This window comes from Trachinotus anak, unplaced genomic scaffold (assembly GCF_046630095.1).
Source record: "Trachinotus anak isolate AG129_WGS33_773 ecotype Australia unplaced genomic scaffold, CSIRO_AGI_Tana_v1 ptg000033l, whole genome shotgun sequence".
Lineage (NCBI taxonomy): Eukaryota > Metazoa > Chordata > Actinopteri > Carangiformes > Carangidae > Trachinotus > Trachinotus anak.
Window position 1 is genome coordinate 2,797,601 of NW_027273884.1, and position 18,317 is coordinate 2,815,917.

The 18,317-nt window shown below is 41.4% G+C and overlaps 1 protein-coding gene across 4 annotated transcripts in view; it reads left to right on the forward strand.

Annotated features, from left to right (window-relative positions):
• Positions 1–18,317, forward strand: part of sobpa (sine oculis binding protein homolog (Drosophila) a) — a 43,810-nt gene extending 25,493 nt beyond the window's left edge. For 3 of the 4 annotated variants that reach the window (XM_071471455.1, XM_071471459.1, XM_071471458.1), the window contains exons 5-7: positions 3,213–3,308; positions 9,220–11,269; positions 13,798–18,317. In XM_071471455.1, coding sequence (XP_071327556.1) covers positions 3,213–3,308; positions 9,220–11,268 — 2,145 coding nt within the window. In that variant the 3' untranslated portion in view covers position 11,269; positions 13,798–18,317. The remainder of the gene's footprint in view (positions 1–3,212; positions 3,309–9,219; positions 11,270–13,797) is intronic. The other variant, XM_071471457.1, reaches the window with a different exon arrangement.

The following is an 18,317-nucleotide window of genomic DNA, read 5'->3' on the forward strand; positions in this document are numbered from 1 at the left end:
GAGAAATTGTGTGTGTGTGTGTGTGTGTGTGTGTGTGTGTGGATGTGTGTGTCCTCAGATGCCTGCCCAGATTCATGTGTGTTTACCTGTCTTTGAATGTGTCCATGTGATGTGTCGGTGCTCATACTGGGGAGGCATGGTGTATTTGTGTGTGTGAGAGGGAAAGACAACAGCTGAAATGGGTCACACTACACCCACTGTTCACTTAGTGCACTGACAGCTTCTAAATAACCATGACCTCATAATCTCTGATTGTGTTTTCTTCAACCTTTTGTGACAAAGTTAAAAATCCCCCTTGTTACATTGTAAAATGTCAACGCCGAACAGTGTTTTCTGTCAGATACTTACACTGTATCCTTTTCTGGTACAAATAACACTATGCTTCATAAGACACATGACAGCAATATTTGATTTATGTCGTGCTTGGAATGGGAAACCCTACCTGGAGGTGAGGGAAGCAGATGGAGGCAGAGGCAAACTCAATTGCTCGTTGGACAAAAAATGTAAAATATACGCCAGAATTGCCCTTTGGTATCACCGAGAGATGAACAGACCTGGCGGCCAAATTACCCAGAACAAATCAAAGGTTGCAGCGAGCAATTTAAAGGGAACATGATATGAAAGAAGGCTGCTCGGGTCAGCGGTTCACCTGTCAATGGCATAAACTCAGTATGAAACATCAGCTTGAGGGCTGCAAACAGTATGATGAACATGTGTAATTGAGGTTAAATCTTCATTTCTGATAACTGTGCCCTGTGGCTGTAAAATATGAACTAATTATATCACACTGTATTATATAAAGGTGCATTTCATTTATTGAAACACAATGGAGCAATTTGGCGTCGTGCCAGTCGAAGCTTCTCCAGTAACTTCTTTGTAACGAAATTGCCCACACCTGGCACAACAGCACCGACTGCCTCAGTTTTCACGCTGGGCATAATGAATGACTCACAGAGTGCAGGAAAAGGTGGCTCCTTTTCCAGCTGGTATGAATGATTAAAGGAGTGTTGTATTGTAATATTACAACAGCCACTATTTCAGGGAATTAATCATATTATCCTAGTTTACCTAATGTTTCCATCCAGAGATTTCTTTGTTCACCCCAAAACTGCAGAATAGTATTTACACAAATGCTAATATTACAGTATATAGCCCATTAAAAGAATTAAATGAGAATTATGCCTGTTTATTAAATAACAACCTACAAGGGACTTTACCATTTTCCATAAAATACTAATTTAATATCAATTTATTCATCTGTGAGGTTCTGTCCACATTTTTCTGGCAGTCTTTGCAGTTTCCTTCTAAAACATGACGCTAACCTCTTGTTGTATTGTTTAAAACTACGACAAAGATTTGTGAGAAACACAGCAAATGTTCCTGCACAGAGGAGCTGGTGGCTAACGTCAGCTAGCGTTGTGGCTCAGTATCGTGATCACGTGAAGCCCTTACACACTCACGCTTCACCCACACAGGCGTTTTCGTTTGACTGATGAGACTTTTCCTCAGAACAGTGCGGGTGTGAACAGACTGTACTTGATTCACATCTCCAGCTCTCTTAGCTTAGTTAGCTCTGTCGCACCTGTTAGCGTGGGACAGCCTCCAACTTTAACAGTAGTTCACACCGTAATAAAAAACAGCAGTAGACTCTTCAGCTTGTTAGTTCTTGTTCTGAGTGGAAGATATCAACCACTTCTGACAACTAAAAACCACAGAGGTGTCAGCAAACCAGTGGCAAAATGGCTGCCAACATGGTCAGTAGGTAGGGGAGACCGGGGACGCTTGTAATAAGGCTCATTTGTAACACTTTCAATTTTCTCATTAACCTGATTCACTCTATACATGCTCAGTTTGGCCCTTATTCCACATGTGAGGGACTAACATACTGTGGCAGACAGAAAGAAAGAAAAAAATAATTATAACTATTATGATAATGGGTTTTTTTTTTTTTGTTTTTTTAAAACATTTTTTAAAAAACTTTTTTTGTTAACTTCTTAAATTTACTCTTACTTTAGCATTGTCTTCTTTATAGTTAAACACTTCAAACTTAAATTATGTTTCTTGTTTGTCTATGTAGATATCTTTCCAGCTTGTCAGTGCTAGTGTTTTAGCCGGTAGCTCTATTGTTAATGGTTCACATACACACACACACACACACCAATTATGATAATAAGTAATTTAAGTGTTGATTAAAAAACTGTCAACATCACGTTTTTGTCATAATCCTTATATCATGATATTAAAGTTCACCACAGGATATGTTATCCAGATCATGGGGTGAATTGTAACATTTCTCTCTTTGTGTTTGAGACTAAACCCTGTATCCTCTGTTTGTGTTGCAGATATATCACCTACACCATTTAACAGCAGACACATGTAACCAGTTTGTATTACATTTTAAACACACTGGCCTAAAAGAGCTTGAGACACAGACAGAAATCTCAAAAATGTTACAACCATCCCCGGTCTCCTCTACATCAAGGTAGTTCAGCACTGACTTTAATTCAGTTGATTTAGTTAATTAAAAAGAAGCTCTACGTCATTTTCACACAATAGAAATGAAATGTAAATGTAAATGTAACCTGTAATTCTCAGCAAAACTTCACCCTAGGTTCAACCTGAGCAGACGTCTTATCAACAAGAGTAAGGGAAAACACTGTGGGTATGCAGGTCCTGTGTCTGACTGAAGAATTACTGGATGTCTCTCTTAACTTACTGCAAATATCTCTGTGTGAGACCACTTCCCCAGTGGAAAACTCATTTTTCCCACTGTGGAAGTGGTCTCAGACTTTTGGACCCCACTTGTTTATTAAAGAGATCTTACACAGACTTCAGGGTATTCCATATATTTTCAGCTACATTTGTTTTTCATTTTAAAAGTGTTTAATTTCCCCTTTGTATCTTAAATAAATGGGTATTTGAATGGACACACTGCTGTGGTAGTGGGCAGCACTTTGAATGTCTTATCTAAATGTCTTACAGACTCCTCACCCATTCACATGCATGCACACAAACTCACACACACAGTTTTGTTTCAGAGACTCCTGTTGATTGGTTTGTCGACAAACCAATGATTGTTCACCCATTTTACAGTCACCATTTCTGTTCATCTTTCTCAATGTTGTTTTCCATTTCTGAGTTTCCTTGTTGCCTCTGTTCACCTGTTTATTTTGTCCATTCGTAAAAAGAAGCCATTATTTCTCCCCCCCCAGGCGAGAGACGACGATGGCCTCGGTGGGAAATTACCCCAGAACAGCTTTACTCAGGACACGCCCAGGCTTGTCTTCAAGACAAACAGCGATGTGCTTGTAAGGACCATAACCATTTAACACCAGATAGAGTTTAAGCTTGATGGCACAAAATGTTTTCATGTTGTTCTTTGTTAAAACTGTATAATTTTCTACTCATTTCCTCCTGACATGCCACTGTACTGGTTATAGTTGGACATTACTGTAAAAATAGATGTCAAGCATCAGACTCAGACCAGCCCAAAAAAATTAGAGACAGTACACAAGCGACACTCCTCTTTTACATAAAGTTTTCATACATTTAAGTTTGATCTTTTCATAACTTTTTGCATGTGGAATCATTTGCTTTGCTCATTTTCATTGTGCATTATATTCAGTGACATGTGTTGGGGATTTGAGGGAAATATCAGACAAATGTAAACTCATCCAGAATTCAAGTGGGTATAATATTATGGCAATGACAACACATTTATAATGAAACTAAGAAATGTGTGTATTTATAATTATAATTATACAATAATAATAATTATTATTATATAGTATAATTTATTGAGCATTTTAACATATGTGCACATGTTTTACATAGATCATTTATAATTTTATGAAAGTACAGTAATTTTAACCATCATTTCTATGGCATTTATGACAGATGCTGAGTTTGATCTTGGATTGTAGCGACACTAACCAAACCAAAACAGGATGTTTCAATCATCCATCACAGATTACAGACGCGCTTCCTGGCCCTGTGTCCTGCCATGCTTGCCATAGTTATGAGGCCACATTAGCACATTATTACACACATTTCACTCAGTTTTAACTCTAACTATAGTGGTTTAGATAGTTATTGTTTGCAACCTGTCTGATTGTGTGACTGCTCATGTCTTGGCTCCTTTTAGTGACATTGTTGTGTTTCCAGATCTCAGCAGTTACTTTAATGAGTACAGTGTTATCACATACAGAAAAACCATGGAAAATGGACCGAGGCAGGAATAGAACAAAATTTTCCTTTAAAGCCATAGTTTGCCATTATGGGAATTGTGCTTATTTGCCTTGTTGCTGAGAGTTAGAGATTAATACCATTTAAATATCTGTAAACTATATGTTTACAGATAGCAGCAGCGGGTTAGAAAATAGCTACCCAGGCTCTGTCTGAATATCACAAAGTCTGCCTAGCAGCACCTTGTTTGTTCAGTCCGTGCAAAAACCAAACAATCCAGCACATAATCCCCCTAAAATCGCAACTTGTTGTTTTTGCGCTTTTATTTTCATACGGATTAAACAAATAAGATATAAGGTGTTTATCCGCTGGTAGGCGGATTTTGTTACATTTGCTGTTTCTCTGTTTCAAGTCTTTAAGATAAGCCAGTCAGCTGCAGGCTGTAGCTTCATATTTAGCGTTTAGACATAAGAGAGGTGTCGATCTCATGTCTTGTTTCTCTGCAAGGAAGCAAATGTCCCTGAATGTCAGACTTTAGCTTTAAGAAAAGATGTACCACACAGCCTCATGCCAACAGAGATTTTTGGTCTCAGAAAGGTCCAGTCTGCTGCAGCGACATTCAAATAAAATCTCATCATTCTTACAGCGGGAGTTATTTTACTCACTCTGTGTGCGTGAGTGTGCTGTGAAATATAGTGCAATTGAGTTTCACCTGGCTGAGTGAGAATGGCTTTTGTATGTCACATCCATAATGACTGATGGTGATGGCTGGCTGTGATAAGAGCAGCCTTATAGGGAGTGTAGTTCTGGTCCTCTCAGGCTTTTATCTACAGTTTAAACTTTTCATGCTCCATTCAGGTTTTAATGAATAAGTCAGGTACACAGTGTGGCCACTATAAAACGCTGGAAAGGATATGAACTAGATCCCCTTTTTGTAAGCCAGGTAATTATAACCATCGCAACAGATATTTCAATAAATGAGGCCACTGTAAACTGATAGTTTGGTTAATCATAGTAATAAGTCCACATGTTGCAGATGGTCTCTTAAGCAATGCCAAAGTTTAATTTTCTTGTGCAAACTCTAGTGGGGCTTTACTCTGTTTTCTTTTTCCAGTGGACCAGGTGCTTTAAGATGGCAGTCTCTTGCTACATAATCTAGGTTCTGGACTGAATCCACAGTGCAGCAGGCACAGCGTTCCTGTTTCTGCCTCTTCACATGACTGATGGAGTTGAATTGTCAGGAGCGGATAGTTTGCTGCAGACTGTTTGGAGCGTGAGACGACCTGACCAAAAACCAAGCGACGGGCTCACTCCAAGCACCTGGTTCATTTTCATGGGTTTAATCTGTGCGTTTTGCACTACGTGATTATGCCAGCAATCTGAGAAGTGTCAAAAGAATCACATATCGACCTTTACAGCAGGGTATACAATTGTGTCCCTTTATGCACTTTTCCTGCTTCATTCTCAGAAACCTCTTCATGCTACATATAAAACCACTTCAGGCACAGCAGCCTCTTCTGGAACCTTACATTATCTGCACTGTCTCAAACTCTCCCACCTCTTAACCCTAAGCATCCTCCTCCACTTCTTCCTCTTATTTTCTAAATCCTCTACATCCTCTGCAATCTCTTTAACATCTGCATCCTCTTCCTCTTCTTCGCTGCCTGAAACTTTCTCATCCTCCTCTGTAACCTGTTGATCCACAACCTATATTGTCCCTTTTACACAGCCTGTTCAAGGCGGGAATGTTGCACCTTTATTCTGCATTGCTGTTCTGTATAAATGGTAGAAACATGGAATTGTAGAGGGGCATTATTGTCCTGACTTTAAGTGGAGATAGTCACAGAGCTGAATTCACATCTGTTTATGCCGGCATGGCAGGACCAACGCCGAGGCTGTTGTGTGACATGTTGTGTACATCATACCTCTAACTATGCCACCTTTGTTGGTTCAGTTTAAACAAGCGCAGGCAGTATAATGAGGGGTCTTCTTAATGGCAATATAGTGGGATCTCTGTATAAAAGGGGTTAAAGTCTTGTAAAACCTCTTTCATCTCTGGGACTGCAGCAAGCAAATAATCTTCGTCCAGTCCCTTAACCCCTGAGAATGGCCTCGGATCACTATTTCAAGAATTGTCTCACTTAACTTGTTAATTTAAACTAATTGCACATTAAAACTAGCTGGTGCTTGATCTTGGGATTCTTAAATTTCACTGGCTTCCTCACAGGGTCAGAGGGTGAGAGGAGGAAAAAACAATGACCGCTGAGGTGATTGCACTGGTTTGGAAGCACGATAATTGTTGTAATGCAAATGGTTAAACTACGCCACCGATGCTGGTTCGTTGGCCACGATTGAAATAAATGACCATAATTACATTCAACTGCAAACATCTGTGTGCAGGAGTGGGAAGCGAGTGAGCAAGAGAGAGAGAGAGAGAGAGAGAGAGAGAGAAAGCACAACTCCATTAGCGTAATGCGCAGTGAAATTTAACTCACAGTGCAGAAAGTCGTTAAGTGCTCTCCATCTGTCTTTCTGAGTTGAGGAAAATTTCAGTACATTTATTATTTAAAATATCTTGGGCCTACCATTATCAAACTCAACTTGCGAGAGGACCTTTTTGACTTTTACTCAGTCATGGCTCATTGAATTAGCTGGGACTGTATGGGCAGTTAAAACGTGTCAAATTCAAGGGACTGACATCTGAGCACCATCAGAGTAGTGTTTAAGCTGAGCAGTCAAGTCTGATCTGTTTTTGCTGCAGTTTCTTACGTTATCCGGGTGTTTGACCTGAGCTCCATTCATTTGTCACTTTCAGAAATTCCTGATCCCCTCTGAGTGACATTGCACAATGACTCTGAAATTATTACAGATACCTAACTATTGTACATCTTTAAAATCTGCTGTCCTTTTGAAAGATGGCTCTGCTTGTCTCACAGGACAATCTGATGCAAAACACATAATCTATGTAAAGAACCAGATGTTCTACATGTGCAGCAGCTGCAGGACACATGCTATGTATTCTTTGGAAATGGTCAGTGCGACAGTGCATCTGCCCAAACAGCCCATGTGAGTCTTTCAGCTGCTGCCAGAAAGCTTCCTGCCAAATACACCAATGTCTCTACGCAGTGTGCAAAGAGGAGTTTATCCACCTTCCGGTTGCATCCTTCAACTTATTAACATTCAGCAGGGGGGCTTAAGGGTCTGTGTGATGGATGGATGTCGTTGAGGGGTCTGACAACTGATTAATGCCTTAATTATCTCCAGCGAGGACCTGCCACTCCTCCCAGAGCTGACAGAGTGAGCTGTGTGTGGCCTGACGAGTAACGCCGTGTTCAGGGCTCACCCACTGCTATCTGCTCTACCAGGGTCACATTCATTTTCTTCCCAAAGAAAAATTTGCACTTTTTGTGCTGAAAAGGTGTGTAACAGTGATGAAACAGTGCAGCAAGGTGTTTTGGGATCTTTGCCACTGCAGTGAGTAAGACAGACAACTTTTCATTTGAACCTCCTCATGTTCAGGTCTGGTTTGCTCTCTGCATACAGAAGTGAACCTGCCTTAAAGCACATCAGGAGAAATTTAGTTTGAAACTTAATTGGCAATTTCTTAAAAATGATCTAGGGGAAATTTTTGGTTCTGACCATGCTTTACAAATTCTAATGTTACTGTTAAAAGTTGACCTGATAGTGGTTTTGTAATTTGAATAAATACAAGAGCAAAAACCTATTTGGATCCATTCTAAAAAGACCATGTACAATATAGAGAGCTCCGAGAAGACATAAGTTGTTGAAACACCAAACAAGACCAAAGACAATTTATTGTTATTTGATTGGATTTCAGTAAACATTGGGAATAGAAGTGGACAGTGACAATAGATGTTTTCATAATTTACTCGCACCATTTTAACATTGCTGAATGGTCATCCTTAATGCCAGCTCTATTCCTGAAAGATTGTAATTTCCGCATAATAAAGTATAGGATAGTCGTCCTTTCACAACATGGCTGGATAGATTTTGTGTTGAGAAAATAACACAATTACAGTGGTCCTATTCTTTGACTTTAACTGACACCAAAACCTCAAACTTATCATGTTAATTCACTGAAACATTTTCAGTGATCAACACCACTGCAGGGGCCACCAAAACTAGTCACATCATGTATGTTCAGCCAAATTACAAACAGCAACATGTTAAATACCTTGTCTGTTTTTAGCAAACATGACTGAATGTTTCTGTTGTAAACTTCAAAGCTTAAAAAAAAGAAAGGTTCTGCATTAAGCTATTAGAACAATGACGTGATGCCTCAGGAGAGATTTAAAGTCATCACAATGTTAAAATGCCTGCTCAGATCATTAGTGATTTTGGGTGTGGCCTGAAGAGCAAAATGCTTGAAAGCTGAAACTTGCACCAGTAGTCTCTATGTAATTCAGTATTGCTCAGTTATGTAGGATAAACATTATACTATATCTCTTTATCAGTTAAACTGACTTAATTATAATGCCTGTCTACTAGTTGGTTCACATTACCACACATCATTTGAAGAAAAATATCTTTTTGTCTTGCTGTGCTTCAGGTGTTGGTCTCTTAGGGATCTGTGCTTAACTGAGACTGAGGCTTTACCAGCAGAAGGTGTAAATGGACATTCCCTGTTCGGACAGAAAGTTGAAGACAAAATCCCTTCAGTAGCAGAATACCATCATGTGCACATTTACCAGTCAGTGGAGGAATCATATCACTGCACAAACACACACAATATATTACATAAATTGAATACATACAGGCTTGTGCATTTATGCATATCAAAGTTAAATGTTTTCTCTCTATAGATATTTAAGTCTTTAGAAACAGCATCAGTTTCCTTAAAGAGAACCTTTTTAAATGTGTTTATCTCCAGATGGTATGGAGGCTGAGCTTCTACTTTACCAGGGCACTTCAAAGGAAATTGTGTTGTATTTTAACAAGAGCAATTTAGAAGTCTTGGTAAGCAGGGTGACAGGTGCTGACCCAGTGTGTGTATTGTGTGTGTTTTTGCTGTAGGTGTGTGACTGGTGCAAACATATTCGCCACACTAAGGAGTACCTGGACTTTGGTGCTGGTGAGCGGAGGCTGCAGTTCTGCAGTGCCAAATGCCTGAACCAATATAAGATGGACATTTTCTACAAGGAGACCCAGGCTGCTCTGCCTGGAGCACTGTGTAACCCAGGACACGGGCCTGGTGGGGAGGGTAAGCTGGAGTGCAGTGGAGGGGTGCAGCTTCTCACTCCTGAATCCTGGGGATCACCATTAACGGACCTACGTCGTAAAGCTCCCTCACCGGGGGGGCCCTCCACCACCTCTGCTTTGGCCCCTTCCACTTCTTCTGCCACCTCACCCTCAGACGGTGCTGCTGTCTGCTCCCCATCCTCCTCCTCCTCAGCCAAGATCCCCACACCCAGACCCCATGAGAGCCCTACACTTCCCCCACCGCCTGTTCCCACCTTGCACCCACCAGTTGGTGTTCCCTCTGGTAGCCCCCCCATGGTAATGACACCCAGGGGGCCTATGCCCCTGCCTCTGTTCATGGAGCATCAAATGATGCAGCAGATCCGTCCGCCATTTCTTCGCCCCTCTGCCCACCCTGGAGGGCCCAACAGCCCACTTTCAAACCCCATGATCCCTGGCATTGGTCCACCACCTCCACCAAGGACCCTTGGTCCGGCATCAAGCCCCATGCACAGGCCCCTTCTGTCTCCACATGTCCACCCATCATCCAATCCCAACCCTGGCATGATGCCCCCCCACCCTGGTATCCACATGCCAGGTCTCCCTCCTTTCCCCCCAGTCAACATGATGCCCAATGGCCCCATTCCTCTGCCCCCAATGATGAACTTTGGCATGCCATCCTTGGCCCCATTGGTACCCCCACCAACTCTCTTGGTCCCTTACCCTGTCATTGTACCCCTCCCAGTCCCAATCCCCATTCCAATCCCAATTCCCTTTAACCCCAAAACTTCCAGGGACCAGCCAGAGAGCAATGGCTCTGTCCGCAGTGCTCCAGATTCTTCAGAATCTTCAGCTTCTGGGCCCCACTCTCCAGGTTCCTCTGGAGGTGACAGAGGGGAGCAGAAAGTAGAGCCAGCTGGAGCCGAGCGTCTCTCTCCTGTACGCTCAGAGAGAAGCAGGATGGCGTTAGTGGACTTGACTGTGAAGGCAGAGGAAAATTCAGGCAACCTGTGTCTAACCAGCAGCCCCAGACTTATGGACGGTGTGATTGATCTAACTGTAGGCCAAAGGCCATGCCAACAGCAGGTAATTCAGAGGATGCTACCTGGGGTCCAGGTCAAAGTAGAGGCAGAAGCTGAATCAAGATCTCCACCAGCTGCTGGGCTGGGGAGGGAGGGCAATGGCTGTCGTGATGAGGGGGAAGGAGTCTTCTCACAGGGCCTCCTCAGTGCTTCACAGGTGGAAGGGGCCTCACACCCAAACACACTGGAATCAGGCCCACCCTCCAGAAACAACAGCCCTTCTTGCAATGCTGATCCTCCAGTGAGCCAGGTAAATCCCTCTATCTCCAGCCTCACCCCACCACCCTCATCAGGCACAGCACGGACCCAACCCCTGCCCCAACTCCAAACTAGCCCTAGTGCACCGTGTAATGTCATAGTCAATGGTTCAGGATGGCATTCGCTTCTCAGTCCTGCCTTTGAGTCCTTTCCTGACCGAAAAGGGGACGGGATTGCAGGAGAAGGAGAGGCAGAGGAGCAGCCAGCCAATGGAGAGCTGGAGCGTGAGGCACTGAAAGAGAACAATTGCTCAGTTGGAGACTGGGAGCCAGGGAAGCGGGACTCAGCACAAGATGAGATGGTAAACACAGTAGAGGGTAAACCAGACCCTGAATCCAGCTTGGAGGAGGGCGAGCATGCCTATGCCCTGCCGCTGCTGTCTACCGGAGGCTGTGTGGTCATCCAGCCTGTGCCAAAGCCCGGTGCTGACAAGACAGCCATCCTGTCCTGTTCCATCAGTGCCCCTTTATCAGCAGCTGGAAGCCCTGAGCTGGAGCCGCCGCTGAAGAGGAGGTGTCTGCGAATCCGCAATCAAAACAAATGAGGTGGGTTCTCATCAGTGTGCTCCCACATTTTCACACTGTTGTGCGCACTTCCTATCTTCACACTCTCTATAAGTATAGAGTCACACAGATTTATCCAGTGACATTTTGTAGATCACATTAGGGTATGCGACAAATAATCAATTTTGATATTTCAAATTTCTCTCACTCCCCACTGTGAATCTTTGAACTGTATAAAATTATCTCCTTTACATCCACAATGTTCTTAAACAAGTTGTTGTATTATTCATACTTATCATCTTAAAATTAGGAAAACTCTGAATTTTGAAAAAAAGCAATAAGGCTGATCACTTCATCAGAATTTCACAATAAGATACCTGCTTCAAGGGCAGAATTTCACAATAAGATACCTACTTCAAGGGCAGACAGCGTACCCTCATACAGACTGTTTTGTACAAGTCGAAGAAGTATCGGCTCAATTATTATCCAAAAATTACGTGCATGTTAGTGCATGTTCCCAAGATTTAACTCCACCATGACAGATGTGCAGGTGATGTACTTGAATGTCACCTAGAGAGGTCCTTACGGGGACTGACCGAAAAGCCTCTTTAAGGGTTAGTGAATCAGGAGGGAATATGATATGAAGCACATTTGTGAAAAGATGAAATGAAACAGCACACCTAAAAAGGAGGTGTTAATACATTTAGATGATGCAGGGGATTTCTAAGATTATCCCAGGTGTCTTACCCAGGCACTTAGACAGCACAAATGAACTTAACTACATTAAAATAAAATTTCAAGACTCAATATGACATTAAACACTATAAATGGCAATATACTAGATATTATGCATGCAGAGTTTGTTTTGTTGTTGTATTTTTAAAAAATAATTTCTTGCTGGAGCGTGTGTTTAGCCGATACATTAATTTATCAAACATGATATTTTCATTCTACAGGAAGAGCACTTTTTGCTTTATTATACAGTGACAATGACTTTTTCTCTTTGGTGAAAGGGAACCCAGTGCAGTGCAGACACATGCTTCAGTGAAATGAAGTGTTACAATCCTTACAGTATTCTGCTTGTTTAACTAAAACTGTCAAATAAATGTAATGGAGTCGAAAGTACAATATTTGCCTCTGAAGCGTAGTGTAGTGGAAGTATAAAGTAGCATAAAATGGAAGTACGGGTATGAGTAAAGTACGAGTACCTCAAAATTGTAATTAAGTACAATACTTAGAGTAAATATACTTATCTACTTTCAACCATTGCTAGTACAATACATACAATACAATACAACAAGCCAACAGCTAGCTAACATTAGTTAGCTAAACTGTAACTTATGGCAAAAGTTAGAAACTAGCTAACATTAGCATTCATCCGTAGGTTCTTGACACAATCTAATTCAAAGAGTCTAAAGGTCTGGAGGTAACATGTATTAAACAAGCTAGATTGTTTGCTAGTGCTATTTACATTTATCTGCAGGGTCTGTCCGCGTGAGCCACCGATGGGAGTGAGGCAGGCAGTTAAGAGATGGTATGGTCCACTTTAGGGGTGTCTGAAATCGTATAACAAGATTCTTCCAGGCATGAATGTGGGAAATATATTATAATATTTACAATTGCAGGTAAGAAGGATATTAATAAGCGTTTAAACTCCCCAAATGTTGTTTTTACCCATTTAGAAGGGGGGGTTTAAGTCTTAATGAGGGGGTCAGACAATCCCAGTCCCCTCTGTAATTTGAGCCCTGGTCTGACTGGCAGATTACCTCTGTGAATTTCAGAATGGAAATGGGAGGTCTTTCATGTCAAAGGATTTATTCAGCACATTAATAACAAATTTAATGATGCACTCCTAGAGTTGTTAATTAAATGAAATTGTATTCAAGAGCAATTGAAGCCCAATTCAAGTTGTGGTAAGATGAGGCGAGTGCTCTGAATTACAGTAATTAATAATGACAAAAGATGTTAAACGTTATCACTGCTAAAAGCATACCAGCAGCTGAATGGAAGCGATGGAGAAAATGTACCGCAACCCTCAGATGGACAATTATTGGTCACTGATAAGCGAGAATGAAAAAAATCAGTTTTCTGTGTCTCACCTTTGCCACTTGTCTACAATAAGGCATTCACAAGGCATTCATTATGAAATATCTAAAACATTATGTAAAATTTATGCCAGCAGAGAGGCATACGCTGAATATTTAATCCTTTATTTGGCCAGAAGTGTCTTCAAGCTGATTGTGATTGCGTGTACCGAAGAAAATAAACCCAAAATTGGGGAGCACTGCTTCCTATTAAAGTGAAGAAAAAGTGGACTGCAGTCCGCTTTTTCTTCACTTTAATGATTTTAACACCAAAACTGTGCTTGCGTGGTTCTTGTGTGAGCCCTGTTGCTCTGAACTGAAAACCCTCCGTTCCCCTGCTTAACTTAAATTTAAAGGTAGGGCTGCCTGCTTGAATTCATGCATCGACTTTACCCAAAACAGCTTTGGGGGTTAGGGTTCGGTTGGGGGGAGGGGGGTTGCTCACCCACTGACTCATTCTAGTTCTCCTCCCACTCTGTTTCACAGATGGATGCTCTGAGGGACGCAGTGCCATCAACGACACTCAGTTGTCCACCCCCACCTCCAAATCCCACCCCTCCCAACTACACCACTGCATATGTGCACACACACACGTACACACACACAAACACACGTACACACTCTGTTCATTGTCCTCACCCATCGTCCAGTCTACCAGCACCACAAATCGCCTTCAACGACTGATGAGAGTCCAACCAAACATGTTGACATGTATCATAGTAGAGCAGACAGGACTCCTTTTGTCTGTGTGACAGATACTCTAATAGACTGAACTTCTACAGACTTGATGTCGTGGCCAGCAGGATCGTTTCACCTTCAAGCTGCAGACAGTATATCCTTGCAACAGGAGGACTTTACCCAGCTGCTTGTCTCTTCATTTAGAGGCTCTCAGCCCACACTGCCCCTTATACCTTATCCACCATCCCCTATCAAAGCAAGTGCTCTCTGTATTGTCTGTTACTATCGAATGCACTATAGTGTCTGATATTCAAAGTCACTGTTGGGAAATTAGTGAGGGAGAGATTTTCATCCCTCTTTGAAATGCTCCCGATGCCACACCACAAAAATCTCTGCTCCAGTAAGTGTTGTTTTGTTCTCACACAACTTGTCACTAAGGTATAGACTAATTTCACAAAGTTTTGACCACAGAGCCACAGAGGTGGCAAAAATATAAATTCTGCACCATCTTCTTGTCCTTTGCTTGTCCACAACCTGAAGAAACGTACTTGCCAACCTGACACCAAGTGTTCTGGATGATTCTAATGGGTGGCAGCTAAAAAAAAAAGCATGAATACAATATGACTGATGGACAATTTAAAGAGCTACAAAATTGTCCTTGGAAATAAAATCAGCAATTGTGTTGAAAATGATTCTTATTGAATCAGCAAACTGGAGGATAAAATATTAGCCTTCACCAGCAAGTGGTGGTGTGTGGGTGGAATCATGCAGTCGCTGCCATTTTTCCTGTTGCATCTGTTTGTTTGCTTGTAAACTTTACTGAATTTAGATATATATACTGTTACACAAGAGCGAGACAGAGTTGTCATGATAATCATTCATACTATTTACATTTTCACACCCTTGGGAACACCGTCTGTGTGCTTAAACAGTGAGCCTTGCGAGTAACACTAATACAGGCCCCTGCTGTTTGAGAACATTTCAAGGCTTACTGCACCTCCGAAAAAACTGGGATGGCATGGCAATGTAGAAACTCTGCCAACCTGCAATGGGTACTTGCTACCGCAGGCTAGCACTTAATCTTTTCTATAATACATTACCAGTGATGTTCCTGTCATGGGTTAGTTTGAGACTGACTGCACTGAATTTAGAGGGGGCAGAGGAAAGCCAGCTCTTTCATAAATAATTCTTTTGGGACCTGGCGAAAAAAAACTGCTGAAGTAAAACTACAGAAATATTTCAACAATAAAAACACATTTTGATCATAATTTGGAAAATCTTTACGCATTGAGTGTCCACTGATCCTGCCAAGTTACTTCATTTTTTGCCAATTCCTTTTATTTTTTTTAAGCCAAATCTAAAGGCTGTGTTGTCCTTGATTCAGTGTTGTGCGCTATTGGGGCAGTTAAAGTAAAAGCAACACAAACTGTCACTGATCCAGTTTGATCTGATCCAGTTACACTCTGGTTTAAGCCTGTGAGCCGGGATACAGCATTTAGTTTACACTCCGATGGAGGAGGTACATTTTACCAGTGAGATACAAGGTATTATCATATGCCAAAGGCCTGCTGAAACAAAAGATGTCTCCATTGTTTTCAGTGGAGATGGGACTTCAAACTAAAGATTTGACCAGATAATTTATAGTTGCCAAAATAAGAAGCACTTATTTTAAAAGAGGAGAAGATAGAGGAGAGCACAAGTGAATGTCAAAAGCAGTATTACCCTGTTATCTCTCTTTATAGTTTACTCAGTCCACAAAGGCCCACCATACGTGATGCTGTACAGTCCAGGACTACAAAGACAATGCAGGAGTTGAAGGATTCTCGATCATGTGTTACATTAGATGTGTACGTTGCTTTGCAACCCTGTCCTATCTCACTGTTCTGCTCGCAGCTTCTGTTTTATTTCAGTCTGTCACGATGAGAAACTGTGTCATTCATTCTTTGCCCAAATGAGGCCCAACATTTACTCATACACTTACTCACATGTAATAAGCAGACGTGCTGGTGTCAGATGCAAGCACACAATGCACACAGTAAATTTAACTTTGTGTATGTGTGTGTGAGGCAGGTGCAAGCAGAGAGCCCAGCTGAGATTACAGAGTGTTGACTCAGAATAAGCAGTGTGCAACTCTATCTGTTGCCTGTTAGTCAGGCATTTAGGTTTAGCTCGCCGCTTGCCAAGGCCCAGCTTTGGTGTCACTTTGAGAATTTTCTCGCCATCTCTTCATTTCTCTCCAAGCAAAGGCAGTGAAAATGCTCTTCTTAAGCTGCCCTGCTTCTGTCTTCTTTACCTTTTGGTCATAAGTAGAAACACTCCTGTCTGCAACTCTTTTTCAGATTTATATTTGCACTGCATTTTTTAAATGATAGTTTATATGAGAAGAATAAAAACAGAGCAATTGAACCTTTCTCTATCAAACCACGAAATGTCTCATCTTAAATCTTGAAAGTGGAAACATAAAAACCAGGATTGATGTAAGCCAGAAACCAGACACTGGAGTTTCAAGTGTTTGTGCTGTTTAACAAATAAATAACAATCCAAAACCAGGGCCTGAGTCAGGATTTTAGAGCCCACGAGCCTCTAAAATCATCTGTGTCCTGTAAAATGTTGGTATATGACATGTAGACTGGTAAATTTTTTCCCTGTTGGCGGCAGAGATTAATGATGGCTATGTGGGTATATTGCCATAAAATGTACTAAGCAGACATTAATCAGAGCATGAACCCTTTGCAATGTGGACTCTGCATTAGCTTTCCTCTAGCACCACCCTCAGGACAAAATATCAACTTTATACATACAAGAGCCAAAACTGTCAGATTCCACTTAAAAGAATTGTTCAACATTTTGGGACGTCCACATTTGCTCTCTTACAGAGAGTTAGATGAAAAGATAACTTTATACTACTTATATCTGCACGTTAAATGTGAAGCCGAGCCAGCTGCTGGTTAGCTTAGTTTAGCATAAAGACTGTAAACAGAGGAAACTGCTCTGGCGCTCTCCAAAGGTAAAGATAAATATGCCTACCAGCACCTCTAAAGCTCATAAAACAACACCTTTTATGCTGCCTGTTTCCATCCTGTATGCTAAGCTAAGCTAACTGGCTGCTGTGTATTTCCAAAAATGTGAATTGCTCCGCAGAGGACAAATTGTTTTGGTGACCTTTTCCTGACCTTTTTCTGATGCCATCATCAGGTCAAATCTGCTTAGTCTCCCAGAATTCTCTAAGTGGGTCACTCTCTTTACCAGAGATTTCATACTGTTGTAAAAAGGTTGAGAGGGGTTGATTTTTAATGAGGAACTGTCCAAAATCCACTGTTATGTCTGCTTTTTCTTCTGCTTGACACCCTCACACACACACACACACACACACACACACACACACACACACACAGACTAAACAGCATGCATGTTATGTCTGATCCTAATCTGCACCATGTTGTGTTGGCGTTACAATCGGTTTTCTGTCAGTGGCGGAGACAGACGCTGAAGCTATGAAACCCTAACCCTCACATGGAAATCCCGGACCACTGAATCAGTCTCTGTGATGACAAACAGACTCGTGACAAATCTCCAGCATTCCTTTTTTGATGATAGACTACAGGCCTTGGTCAACAGCCTGAATTATGCAATGACAACTAACTCCAAACCTAATAGAGACGAGTGGTCCACAGACAAAAGAAAACATGACATGACTTCATGTTACTTTTCAAAAACAACAGAGAAGTTGCCTTAACTCTTGCTTGTATAATCTCTACAGTTAAGACAATGATGCTCGCTTGTAAAGAAGACTCTCTCTTCTTTGTACAAAATTAAATATACCAGAAACAACAACTTTGTTATCTTGCTAGTGTCAATGTATAGATGATCAGCTTTTTCTGTAACTTGTATGGACTGTCACACTTTTGCTAAGAAGAAACCCCCCCCCCCCCCCCCCCCCCAACTTTCTTGTTCCTAAACATCCAATCTGTTCAACGTTTTAACTCGTGGTGGGCTGTCAATCTTTTTGTGTACATTTTATAATATTATTTATTGTTGACAAGTTTTGCATTTGCAAATAATTAAAAAAAAAAAGTGAAGGTGGTTTGACCTGAGCATTCAATTCCAATGTAAATGCCTGGTGAACAGTGAAATGCTTTTTTAATTATTAAAATGGAGAAAACAGTGATATGAGAAGATGATCTTCTGTCTTTTTATTATGAAGTTGTAACATGTACATAACAGGTGGCCAAAATTGCTTTGGAAAATAATCATTTTTTGTGTTGTAACAGTATTTGTTTTATCCAGTGAATTGCTCATGAAGACAAATAAATAAGAGGAACACACAA